The 13,473-nt window shown below is 53.9% G+C and overlaps 1 protein-coding gene across 2 annotated transcripts in view; it reads right to left on the bottom strand.

Moving 5' to 3' along the window:
* Positions 1–732: 732 nt before the first annotated feature.
* TSPAN15 (tetraspanin 15) overlaps positions 733–13,473 on the bottom strand; it is a 61,352-nt gene continuing 48,611 nt past the window's right edge. The window contains exons 5-8 of one of the 2 annotated variants that reach the window (XM_011991031.1): positions 9,897–10,013; positions 3,933–3,980; positions 2,162–2,278; positions 733–1,579 (exon numbers count right to left, since the gene is read on the bottom strand). In XM_011991031.1, the coding sequence (XP_011846421.1) occupies positions 1,430–1,579; positions 2,162–2,278; positions 3,933–3,980; positions 9,897–10,013 (432 nt within the window). In that variant the 3' untranslated portion in view covers positions 733–1,429. The remainder of the gene's footprint in view (positions 1,580–2,161; positions 2,279–3,932; positions 3,981–9,896; positions 10,014–13,473) is intronic. The other variant, XM_011991030.1, reaches the window with a different exon arrangement.

Genomic DNA, 13,473 nt, shown 5'->3' with positions numbered 1-13,473 from the left:
ATCTCGGCTCACCACAACCTCCACCTCCTGGGTTCAAGCGATTCTCCTGCCTCAGCCTCCTGAGTACCTGGGACTACAGGCGTGCACCACCAGGCCCAGCTAATTTTTGTATTTTTAGCAGAGATGGGTTTCACTATGTTGGTCAGGCTGGTCTCGAACACCTGACCTCGTGATTGGCCTACCTCGGCCTCCCAAAGTGCTGGGGTTACAGATGTGAGCCACTGCGCCCGGCCTCTTGCTACTTTATTTCTATTGCGCTGGCTACTAAGAGCCTCACAAAAAATCTAGATTCCATGTCTTGGGGCCGGAAGGTTTGGGTGGACTGATTCACGCAAGTCCCGGCATCTCCAGCAGGGGTCGACGGACACCACGCTCTGCATGCGTTGTGCGGCAGCCACTGGGCACACTGAGGGCTGCAGGGAGAGCTGTAAGTGAACCTGTAGGCAACTCCGCTTCCCTGGTACCCCGTTCACCCCATTTCCTGGAGGTGGAGTCTCATGCTATACCTGGCCCAGGCTCTTTCCCTCGGTTCTTGGTAAAACAGGCGTGGTCACCTCTGGCCCTGTGGCTTCCCCCCACCACCACTCCCACCTGTGTCCCAAGCTATGCGAAGTCTTCATCCCATGCTCCCTCTTCATCCTCGCATCCACAAGAGGTTTCCAAATCCAGGTTGCAGCCTTCCTTACCCCCGCCCCAACAAAACAGCACACAGGAAAGGCAAAAAAATAAATAAATAAATAAAAATAAATCATATTTTTATTGTCTGATTAACAAACTGGTTGAGGGGAGGGCAAGAATAAGACATGCGGGGAAATACCAGCTTTGATTAGTCAGAAACTCCTGTTATCTGTACAAAAAAATGAATGTTACAAAAATCACATAAAAAACTAGGCTCAAGGAAGCAGCCGCCCTTGCAAAAGAGGGCTCAAGGCACCTGGGAGGCTGAGAAGAGGCCAACCTGGTCATGGGCGTGGCTGTGGGGACAGCCCTTCCTTCTTTCCCTCCTGCCCTTCCCCAGATGCCCTTCCCTCCGGCCAGAGGGCACACTCCCTCTCCCCGATTACAAGTGCTACAAAACTGCCTTGAATACCACAGGCCAAGGCACTGCCAGAGATGAAATGGGCCCTGAGTGGAGCCCCAGGCTCTCCCTCCCCGGTGGCCCAGGCCTGGAGAAAGGAGGGCCTTGTTCCCCAGGCCTCAGGTGGGCACAGATTCTGGAGCTGCCTGAGGGAAGCCTCTTAGGGGAGGCCCAGGCTCCGCCCCCTGGGGAGGCAGCGACCGTGGGACCCACACACAGGCACACACACCCCTGGTTTTGGTCAGTACTGAGTGAGGGCAGAGGGGCCGCAGCCCTGTCCAGCCCCATGATGTTGACTGAGAGGTGCTATCCCAGACGGTCCTTGCTGGAGCTGCCATCGCAGGCTGGGCCCTAATTGGGGTAGCACAAACAGCATCCCGTGCCCGCCGCCTCCACGCTGGCCTTGGCACCGGGTCCCAGGAGCCCATCAGTGACAGAGTGCTCCATGATGATGTCCTCCACCCGGGTGATGTACAGCAGCGTCAGCAGCACCCCCAGGAACTGAGAAGAAGGGGCAGGGCTGGTGAGGGCCTGCTGGGCATCAGGGCAGCCCTCCCCGCAGCTCCTGGCTCCCAGAAATCCAAGCAGCCAGTCCCAAGCCCTCATGGCCCTGTGTGACTTGGGCAACACCCACAGCAGAGACTTCTCCCAGCACCCACACTGCCCAAGAAGCTGGGCCCCCTCTCCCTCTCCCAGGAAATCCCAGAGTTCCTCGCTGTGCCCGATCAGCAAGGGCCCCTCCCTTCTGGGATTTCTGCCTCCACCCCAGCTCTGTTACACACTATCAAGGGGATCTTGGCAAGTCACTGAAGCTTGCGGCTCCTCAGTTTCCTCCTCTGTGAAATGGGCATCGTAATAGTGCCTCCCTCACAAAAAAGAAGTGAAGCAGCAGTGCCTGCGCAGCACTTGGAAGAGCTTTGCCACCACTGCTATTGCCATTCGCCCCTCCTTCCAGCCGTGCAGCCCTCCCTGGGCAAGTCCTGGACTTCTACGGAAAAAGCCCCTTCGCTCTCCCGCTCTGCACCTTCTCTGCCCTTCTGCAATCACCAAGCCACACTTTCTCTGAACCCATGGCCGGCCCACCTGGGGGAGCAGGATGCCCAGAAGGATGCCCGCCATGATGGTGTAGTTGTCCATGAACCAGATGATCACGGCGTTGGTGCAGCCCCGCACGTAGATGACATCCTGCACGCTGAAGCGCTGCATGGGAAGGAGCTGGGTCAGCGCAGAAGAGCACCTGGGCTGGCAAGAGCCACAGTCCCGACTCTGCCAGTTACACAAGGTCCAGGCTAGTCCCTCAACCGCTGTGATCCTCAGTTTCCCATATGCAGCATGAGAAGGTGGCCCTAGATTCTGGTTCTTAATGGACAGTACTGTTCTCTAGAGAGGACTGGGGACACCGTGGTGGCACTTTTGGTTGCCCCAGCAATCGAGGTTGGGGGCTGAGGGACTGCAGAGCTCAGGGTAATCCTACTCCACAAACAACTGCCCTGCCTGCATGTTTCTCAGATATCCCTGCATGAAAAGCCTCACGGATGTTTTCCGTACATGGAAAGCCTGTCTATAATTATCCAAGCCAATAGCCCCACTCCAGGTACATATAAAAAACAAAGCAGAGCTGGGCATGGTGGCATGTGCCTGCAGTCCCAGCTACTATGGACGCTCAGTTGGGAGGACTGCCTGAGCCTAGGAGTTTGAGGCCAGCCTAGGCAACAGTGAGACCCTGTCTGTCTCTTGAGTCGGGTGGGAAAAAAAAAGTATTTCTGCATTGGTTTTAATATACCATGAATTTTCCAGAACTACTACTAGGTAAATTAAGGAATGATTATACATTATTTAATTCAGAACTGTATCAAGAGTTGTTCACCGTTTTTAAAAACCATGCCCATGCCAATGGCAAAAATGATGCCCATGGTATGTGAGTCGCCACCACAATGCCTCCTATCAGCTGCCCTGTAGCTACTGCAGCCTCCGGGATGCCTCACATCAGTGCAGACACCTGACTACATTGTATCTTCTCCTGCACCCCTCACTGCCTAAGCACTTACATGATGAACTATGTTAAAGAGCTGTAAATTGCTGTATTTCATTTCTACTTTATCTCAGATCATTATGTTAATTGTTTTGGAATCGGGCATGTAGGCAGGCTATCTGTGAATTTCACTTGGGGATAATACATAGGACATTACCACTGTTTGTTATTAAAATGGCCATTGGTTCTGAGGGGTTGAGAACCACTGCTGTTCTATGGCTCTCAAACATGTGTCAGAATCAGCCACTAGCCCCATCCCAAGAATGTGCATTTCTCACATTCCCATGGGATGCTGTTGCTGCTGGACTGGGGACCCCACTTTGAAAGCCACTGCTCTGCATGTCAGGTCACCATTCCTTTTAGGTCCCTTCTCAGCACCACCCCTGCTTCTCTCTTAGACCAGGAGTGTTGCCCAGGAAGCTGACCCAGGGGCAGCCCCCAGAGGGGGTTACCATCCTCTAGGACTCCTGGGTCCCAGGTGGCCCCAGGGGCAGAGGCAAGCTGGTACTGAGCATGGCTGAGCGCACAGCACACTGCGGGTACCAGGAAGGGCCGTGGTGGCTTCATGTGGACCAGCCCACAGTAGGTGCTTGGTAAACCCTGACAGGTGGCATCTCCCAGCCTGGGGGAATTCTTGGTTCCTTGAGCCCTTCTGTGTCTGGGTGGGGGTGGAAAACCCCAGCAGCCCTGGCTCTGGGTCACAGCCAGGAATGTTGGAAAATCTCAGTGGCCAGAACCCCGACTTCAATAAACCCCTCCAATCACCCCAGGGTGGAACAGGAAGAGCAACATTTCCAGGGAAAGGCGTTTCAAAGACATTACCTCCTTGTCGATAGTTTTGTAGCCACACATGGTGTTGACAACTTCTGTCTGAAATGGAAATGTATAATAGCTAATATTTATAACGGTTCTAACTCAAAAAGGCACTATTATCCTACCCATTTTACAGATGAAAACTGAAGCACAGAGTTGCACTGTCCAGCAGGGATGGAGCTGAGATTCCGACCCAGGCAATCTGGCTTGAGTCTCCATCATAACCACCTCCTCCTCCGAGAAATGCCCCGTGAAAACACTGTAGGAACGCAGGTTCCATGACTTTTACAAGGGAGAACCGCCCCTCCACAAGCAGCAGATCAGGACCCCAGAGAAAGGTGTGCTGCCCAGACTCCTGAGCTATGACCGCCTCAGAGCACCGCTTCGCTCACATGGTAATGCACCGTCTCAGAAGTCGGGGTGGGGCTGTTCCTGTACCGCTGGCTCTTGGGGAGGAAAACTTCAGACCACAGCTGGCACAGGGTCAGCTGTGGTTTACCTGAAGTCCAGGCCAGGGCTCCTGGCCATGCTTCCCTGTTCCATAGACCACTGCTCCACCAGCGGAGAGGGCTACCAAAACTTCCTTCTTGGGAAGAGAGGTGCTCTCCAGATTTCCCAACTACTGATTAATTCAGGCATAGGGAAAGCTGTGGTCACGCCCTAGACCTCGTCAAACCCCTCCCCAGGCAGGCCCTAACTCACAGGCTGCCGCGGGCACCTCCCATCACCACCTGTGCCCTGCAGGGTCTCCTTCTCCAACCACCAGGGAAGAGAGTGAGACTCCCTGGTCCAGCCCGTGACCCCCACCAGCCCTGCTGCTCTACATCTAAGTGAACACTGCCGTGGGGGATGGATGCCGCAGGTGCCAGTGATGACTCAGGGAGTCAACAGCAGAGCCCCCAGTGTACCCTCTGGTGTTACATTTCCTGGGTCCAGATCCTGCTCTGCCACTTAGGAGCTGTGACCAACCTTAGGTGGGCTGCCAAGGAACCAGCACGCAGAGGTACTTAATACATATTTGTTAACTGAGCGAATGAATGAATGAATGAATGAATAGGCTGTGATGATCACAGAACCCCACCTCCTAGGGCTGTTCTGGACATAAAGTGAGATGCACATGTAAAGTGCTTATCACAGGGCCGGACACATGGAGAAGCACAGGAACGCTGGCAGGTGTGATTTGTTCATAATTCCTGCCCTTGGAAAGGTAAGGGAGGGTGTCTTCTCTCCTTCCAAGAAAGAGGGTTGGGCTCCAGATGTCACCTAGGTCAATCTAAATGTCAGGGCTTGATGTGCAGGCAAGATAACTTCCCTCGGTCTAGCTGGTTCTCCAGGTAGCCTCAGTTCCAGCCAGTGTTTTTGGCCCTTCCAGGCCATAAACGCGACCCCAATGGAGAGGGTCAGGCCTGGAGAGCAGGTGCACGGGCACATGATGGGAGTGAATGCTTTCCATCTCGTTGGTTCATCATTCATTCGTTCATTGAACAAATATTAACTGAGCACCTATTGCATGCCAATCCCAGTTCTAGTCACTTGAAATGCAAAAGTCTTGAACAACAAGACAAAGTCCCTGCCTTCATGGAACTTACGCTGCAGAAAGGGAGATAATGAACATAACAAATAGGTAAGCTGCATGGTACGTAAGGAGGTGACAAGAGTGACTTCACTGGGCCAGCCCTGGTGACCCGGGGGTGATAAGTCTCTTAGCAGACAGGCGACTGGCATAGGCCTCTCTGGTGCCAGAGCCCAGAACCCTTCTCCAGGCCCAGGGGGGACTCACCTCGCCCTGCCAGGGGATGCATCCATAGTCTTTCCAAAAGTAAAGCCTGCCTGGGTTTACCTGCCTGACCACAGAATCGATATTCTGCAAGAGGCTCTGCTGAAGTTCACAGGCCCCAAGACCAGGGTCCAGCAGCCTCTTCCATCCTGCACAGGGCCACAGGACAGGAAGTCAGAAAGGGGACTCCTGGGCAGCCAGAAGATCACAGCAACGTTCGTGTGTGCATCCTCTCACCCTGAGCAGACTGAGCAGCTAATGGGACAGGGAGGGGGGCCTTCACGACAGGCCCCTAAGGGATAGCCAACAACAAAGAAGGGGAGGTTCGTGAAAATTTGTCCTAAGAGCTCAGCAGGCACAGCAGTCTGGAGCCATTTAATGTAGAAGCACGCTGCCCTCTGCACCAACAGCTCCCAAGGATATCCTGCTATAACCAGATTTTACAGCCCTATGTGAACTTTCATGGCTCAAATCCTCTATTGGAAGCTCATTTAAGACATTTCTTTTAAAGCTGAGTGTTAGAGAAAAAGTTACTTTTCCTGAAGAACTGGTATGTTCTGCTGAACAGTAACAATGTAACAGACCATGTCTCCCTTTTCCTTTTGGCTGCCAGGAAACTCTAAGCTAGCGGCCTCCAACCTTTCTGGCACCAGAGACTGGTTTCAAGGGAAACAATTTTTCCACAGGATGGGGTGCGGAGGGGTGGGGGAAGATGGTTTCAGGATGAAACCCTTCCACCTCAGATCATCAGGCATTAGTTTGATTCTCATAAGGAGCACGCAATCTAGGTCCCTTGCATGCACAGTTTACAATAGGGTTCGTGCTCCTAGTGCCACTGCCAATGTGACAGGAGGTGGAGCTCAAGCGGTAATGCTCCCCCACCCTCTGAGTGCTCACCTCCTGTTGTGAGACCTGGTTCCTAACAAGTCACTGACCGGTACTGGTTCATGGCCTGGAGGTGGGGGAGTCCTGCTCCAAGCCACCAGAAATGAGGCGCAGCTCCTTTTCAGTGAGTCCATGAGGCCCTGAGGCTTAGATAGCAGGATTTTATATTTTTCTCCACCATCTAGGCCTCCTATCTGAGAATACAATTTCCACAGTCCTGATTTTTAATGTTATTTTAGTTTTTTACACTACATATTTCCTGTGTACTTGTTCAAATCCTAGGTTGAATGGTATAGTGTAAAATAAATAGATTTGGACACAAATCAACCAGTTCTATGGAGGAAGGGAATGCCCTGTTTCACATTTAGAGAAAATCATCCAGGTGTGGTGGCACAGGGAGAATCAATGGTCATGTGTAACACAGGGTCAGATAACCCCGGCCAGGGGAAGGCTCCTCCCTACCTCGGTGCTCTCATTCAGATGCTGTCTTCAGATTCTACCCTCTCTACAGACGGTGTCCGTGTTTATACCCCCAGCCTAGTCGTCCCCAGAACTCCAGACTCCTATATCCAACCGCATCTTTGACATCCCTGCTGGGATGCTGAACAGGCTCTCAAGCCCCCCATGTCCACGCTGAGCTCCTGGTCGCCTCCTGCCTCCTTTCAGTCCTCCCCTCTCAGGCAGTGGCAGCCCCATCTTTCCTGTGGCTCAGACCAAAACCTGGGTATCCTCCTTGATTTCTCTCTTTCACTCATTGCCCACATCTGCTATGCCAGCAAATCCTGTAGGCTTACTTGCAAAATACAGCCAGAATGTCACCACTTCCAACACCACCACCACCACCCAGCTCCAAGCATCTGTCTTCTCCTGCCTGGTGCAGGGATGCTGCGGGCAGCCCTTAGCTGTCAGCCCCCTGCAGTAACTACTTCATGTGATCGTTAATTTTATATGTCAACGTGACCGGGATATTTGGCCAGACATTATCCTGGGTGTCTCTGCAGGGATGTTTCTGCATGAGGCTAATGTTTAAATCAGCAGACTAAGTAAAGCAGATGGCCCTGCCCAAGCGGGAGAGGTCTCATCTGATCAGTGAAGGCCTGAACAGAAGACTGCCCTCTCCTCAGTGACCATAAGAGATTTCTCCCTGCTTGGCTACCTTCGGGCGTGAACTGAAACACTGGCTGTTCCTAGGTTTGGAGCCTGATCGGCCTTTGAATGGGAGCTCCACCCTCAGCTCTCCTGGGTCTCTGGCCTGCCCACTCACCCTGCAGATCTTGGAACTTGCCCGCCTCCATAATTACACAAGCCAATTCCTTATTATCAATCAATCCCTCTCTTTGCTCTTGGTGTATTAGTCTGTTCTTGGCTGAACAGAGCCAGCAAGTCCCTTCTTGGGTGGACCACTGGACTCATGCAATGCCTGGTCAATGTGGGTGGGAGTGCGAAGGCCTGGCCCCCTCCTCCCAATAGGGGACAACTCTGAAGGGCTGTCCTTGTAGATGTGGCTGAGGCCTCCAGCCGAACTGAGCTGAGGCTGCATCACCGCTCAGCTCCCTTCATTGCCCCGTCCCGCTTCTGGCTCCCGCTGCCACAGGTGCTGATCCAAGAGCACCTTCCTGGACAAGATGACCTGTGACCCCTGGATCACTGCGTATGAGCCCCTAACTCTATCCCTTCATCTAGCATGTCCCTCACAACAGCCAGGCTGATTCTTGTGAAACCAAGTCAGAGTGCCGCTCTTCCATGCAGCCCTGTATGGCCCCTGTCACTCCTCCCTGACTCCACTCCTACCATCCTCCCCTGTAACTCCCTGTGCTCCAGCCACTCCGTGCATTTCTCAAATGCCCTGGGGTGATTCCCACCTGGGGCCTTGGCACAGCTGTTCTTGCTGCCAGGAATGCCCCTCCCCCAGACACCTTCCTCGCTTTCTTCAGAGCTTCACCCAGATCTCACCTTTCTCAGTATCCCAAACTGCAATCCTCTATGCCCTACTTTCTTTTTCTCCTTAGCATTTATGACCCTCTAACTATCTTTTACTTATTTTGTTTGTCAGTTTTCTCCAGTAGGATGTCACCTCCACGCAGGCAGAGACTTTGTTTGCTACACCCCCAGAACCTGGAAATGTGTCTGGCATAGAGTAGGTCCTCAGCCAAAATGTGTTGAATGAATGAATGAATACAACTTCGGCTTTCACATCTCAGCTTAGGTATTCAGATGCTGCTGCCCTGGGTGACGAGGCTCAGGATCGCCCCATGCAGGCCTCTCTGGAAACTCTGCTCCTCCTCAGCAACCCCCTTCCCAGAGAACTACCCTAAAATGGCAGCTAACATTTCCAAACAAAGTTTCCCTCCTGGCCCAGCCTTTTTTAGAGCTAGTGCACTTGGCACTGGCTCTCTGACTCATGGGCGAGGCCCCCACCCGCAGCTGCTCAGTTTACAGAATCTGGCAGTGGGCACAGAATGGTGGGGATGTCAGGAGAGAAACTTTCCATGATTATCTGGCCCATGAGTAATTGCAAAGCTCTCCACCTCGTTCCAATCCTGAAACAGTTTCTGGACACATTTGTCAAACACAAGGACTGATGAAGACTTTCACTTAAGCGCTGACTACACAGGACATCATCCCAAATGACCAAGGTGACAGAGCCGAGAGGATTGTGCTGGGGAGAGGAAGAGGCTGGCATTTACGTCATCAGACCCCCTTCCAAGCACTCTGCTGCTGAGGATCACCAGGACCTCAAGGCTAAAGACTAATAGAGATGTCCAAGGTGCAGGTCCTACCAGGCTCCACTAACACTGCAGAGCCAGCTCTCCCCCGCTAAGCTCCCCTGGCCTAGGCGCCTCTCCCTGCTGCTCTCACCTGGCCTGCACAGTTCTCCAGAGTGTAGCTCAGGTAACAGCTGCCTGCACTTCATCCCAGCCCTGCCAACCTTGGGCAAGACACCCAGCCTTTGGGTGCCTCAATTTCCTCATCTGTAAAGTGGGTAAAATAACAGTACGTACCTCACAGGGTTGTGAATACTAAATGAGTAAATACCACCAAAGTGCCCAGAGCAGGCCTGCACAAGGTAGGTGCTCAATAGATGTTAACCAACACCACTAAGAAAGATATGGCCTCCCCACCCCCAACCCCTAGAAGCTCCACTTTCAGGAGCCCTTGAGAATCAGGAAAGCCTCCGCTCTGCCACCAACTCCTACTTCCCCGCCATCCACCCACACCACCCATCTTCAACTTGGGGAGAGAAACAAGAGAAGAGTTGTACCATCTGGGGTCCCCGACAGCCCCCCACCCCCCACAGGAACAGTGTCTACCGTGTTCCTGATGCAGCAGGTGTAGGGCACCCCACAGGCCAGGGGTCCAGGGGCACTGCAGTCGTGGTACTGGTTCTTGCTCCAGTCTCGGTAGTCCTCCCCGCCACAGCACTTGAACTAAGGAGGGAAGCAAGCAGGAAAGAGGAGCTGCCGTCATCACCCAGGCCCCGCTCCCACGACAGGAAAGGGCCCTGCCAGAACACGGACGCAGTTCATGATGTGGGTCACCCTGGTGCAGGGGGAGGCTGTACACTTTCAAGTCGGAGCTGTCAAAGTGTGGCATGGCTGCCTACATGGTAGTGAACCCCCTGTCATTGGAGAGGTATGGAAGCCAAGGCTGGGCTGCCTCTTGATGGAATATCAGGATAGTGACTAGACACTGGGAGGAAAGGGGCTTCTTTGACAACTGGCCTCTACCTTCTTCATCTTCGTGTCCCCAAGTGCAGGTGCTGGGCTGGAAAAGATGGCCCTTAAAGTCCCAGAGACCAAGCATGACTCTGTGAAAGTCCCTGCACCTCAACTGACCTTCGCACCCGCCCTAGGAGCCACCCTGTCCAGCTCAGCTGGCCCTGCCCTTAGCAAGGAGAGCACCCGAACCTCACAATCTGCCTGGGACTCTCCCCTTAGCCAAACCCTCCCTGCCTCCCCTCCCTGCTCCTGTAGGAAGTAGTTGGTAATCCTCCTGATGGCGGGTATGTGACTGGCATTGTCCGGGGCACTGGAGAGACAGGGTGAGCAAAAGCAACGCAGCCCCTGCTTAGGTGGAACACATTCCAGTGGAGAGACAGAGTGAGCACTGGATGGAAAGGTGCTGTGCACCCCGGAAATGGAGAAACAGGGGAAGACTGGGGAGGGGCGGCTCTAGGTTGGAAGGTCACAAAAGGGCTCTCTATAGAGAGGATATTTCCTCTGAAACACGGAAACAGGAAGAAGCCAGCCGACTCATGCAAAGGCCCCACACAGAAACAAGCTTGTATTTCAGCAGCAGGTGTGGAGGCCAGCAAGCCTGGAACAGAGAGAGCGCAGAGCATGAGGCTGAGAGGGCAGCACAGGCTGGACCATGCAAAGTTTTGCCAGCCAGCTGAAGCAGGGAGCTGGGACTGGAGGGCTCAACCAGGGCTGTGGTACATGTCCTGGTAGCCAGACACCCTTCAGAGTCCCCACAGTGCCCCTTAAGCCATCAGGTTTCGGGACCTGGAAGTGTCTTTCTGCAATGCAGTTCAAAGGGCATTTGCTTTGCAATGGAACAGACCCAAGGTCAAATCCTCAGACCACCACTCCCTGCTGTGCAACCTCAGGCAAGTTGGTCAGCCTCTCTGAGCCTCAGAGAGTTGTCTGTAAAGCAAGAATAAGGATGGCAGCTCTGCACAGCTGAGCTGTGATTACATATAGTGCCATGCATGAAGCACTCAGCACTGGGCCTGGCACCAAGCCAGTGTTCATTCAGCATTAATCACCTCCTACCTCACCCCAGGAGACATGAAATCCCCAAGCCAGCTAAAGGCTGGTTCCAATAAAAACATCTCACTCCACCCGGAGCAGAAGTCAGCTCTCCCGGCCCAAGCTGGCAGGCACATCCCTGGCAGGAAAAGGCCTTCCAGAGGCTGCACCTGTTGTGACTGAAGACAAGGTCTGGGCCAAGGGTGCGGCCACAGCAAGTGGCCCTGCGTGTGGGGAGAGGCTGGTCCCCACTGAGGGCTGGCACAGGGGCCCAGGCCAGCTGAGGCCCCCTAGATTATGTCCCAGGAAGTGCTGCCCCGGCTGAGTGGTCCTGCGGCCCTCACTCTGTTTGTCCTCACCCAGGAGAATATACCAACGATCCCTACGGCTGGCGCTGTGGTCTCACCCTGTGCCTGGCACTGTTCTAAGCACGTCTCCTAAATTAAGTCAAGGTAATCCTCATGACGACACCCCAAGAGCTTCCTGTCATTATTCCCCTTATGCAGGTGAGGAAGCTGAGGCTCAGGACCAAGTGAAGTTGATGTACAAAAGCCACCCAGGACAGCGGCTGGCCCTACCACTGCTATTATTAGTAGTAGTATTGCACCAACAGATTTGGGTGGACCTAGAGGGGAGAGATGTGTCCCAAAAGGAACAGGATCATCATCACATTCAAGAAGTGTCATGGAAGTAAGAGAGGAGTCTGGTTCAGTGTCCCATATTTGGGGGAAACTGAAATCAGTGAAGAGCTTTCTCCCAATCAGGGCTGTCTTTCACTTGACAAGGAGTGAGTTGTCACTGAAGAGACTTGGCAGAGGGGGCTTTGGACTGGGGGAGGTTTCTCCCCTCGAGGTTGCTCACCCTCAAGGAAGGAGGATCCTTGCCCATTGAAGGGTGGTACCCTAGGACCCCGCAAGGTTGCTTGTAGCGACGCCTTACTTTGTATTTGGGGGTGGGGGATAGGAAGCCAGTGTAACTGGAGAGGGACAGAAGGGTGACAAGGTTTTGGGCCAGGAATGTGGGCAGAGGACTAGCTGAGAAGGTTGGGTCCTGGCTTCCCCATCCTTGGTGGACCATCCATGCTCACCCTTGCCTCCCAACCTGGCCAGTCACCTGCTTTGGGAATGGATAAGTCACCTGGCCCCTCACCCCATCTTCTTGAGCAGGGGCCTGAATGGGGGGCTAAGGGCACGGGAGGCGCATCTCTACCCCAAAGCACCTGGCTCACCTTTTTCTGAACAAAGTCCATGATGTTTTTGAAGTCCAGATCGTCATAGTAGTTCTCAATTCCTCTTCGAATGTTGTCGTTAAGGAAGGCAATGGTCTATTCAAAAGGAGAAATTACAAAGAAAAAGAACCACACACTCCTGGAGTCCAACTCAAGGTTCCCCGGAAGCCTGGATGGGTAGAGAATGCCATGTGCTGGTGCCTCCAGTGTTCACCTGATGCCTGAGTCCCTGTGCTATGTCCCAGCAGGAGTAATTCACTCCACTCCCTTTACAGACCAGACAGCCCAGGCCCTGAGAGGCTGGGGCTGTGCTTGGGGACACACAGCTCTGATGCCGCCATGCCTGAGCTGAGACCTGGCTGTCCTGGTCCCAGGCCCAGTGTTCTTTCTACCGCCCGGGGATGGGCCCACACTGGAATCTTCCCTTTGCCCTCCAGAGCGCCTCTCCACACTCCTCCACTATCCAGCCTCTTGTTTTACAGATGAGGAGACCGAGACTTGGGGAGGGAGTGAGGTCACAGAGCAGGCTGGGTGGGGTATTGCCAGGACTGGAATTCAGGTCTCGTGACCTCCCTCACATGGACCGCTCTCTTCATCACTGCAGCGCTCAGTGCCCCTCGGCTGCGGCTGGGACAATCCCTGCCAGGAGGAACATGGCAGGCCGCCCTCTCCCAGTCACGCTGCACTTTCTGGATCAACAGCCTGGCTGTTGTGCTGAGACCCAGGAGCACAAAGGGCCCCACAGTGGGAAGGGGCGGGGGCAGGAGCGGGGGCAGTCCAGCTCACTGTAACAATTGCAGCTTTCAGAGCACGGAGGTCGAGTATCAGCAGAGACTGGGGACAAAGGGGGCATTCTCGGCTGCGCTGCCGGCCTGAAGAGCCAGACAATTCCCGGGGGTGGCACCACAG

The sequence above is a fragment of the Mandrillus leucophaeus genome, unplaced genomic scaffold, assembly GCF_000951045.1.
Source record: "Mandrillus leucophaeus isolate KB7577 unplaced genomic scaffold, Mleu.le_1.0 Scaffold39, whole genome shotgun sequence".
NCBI classification, from domain to species: Eukaryota; Metazoa; Chordata; class Mammalia; order Primates; family Cercopithecidae; genus Mandrillus; species Mandrillus leucophaeus.
Note: the sequence above shows the minus strand (reverse complement) of the source record. Positions and strands in the feature narration are given on the sequence as shown.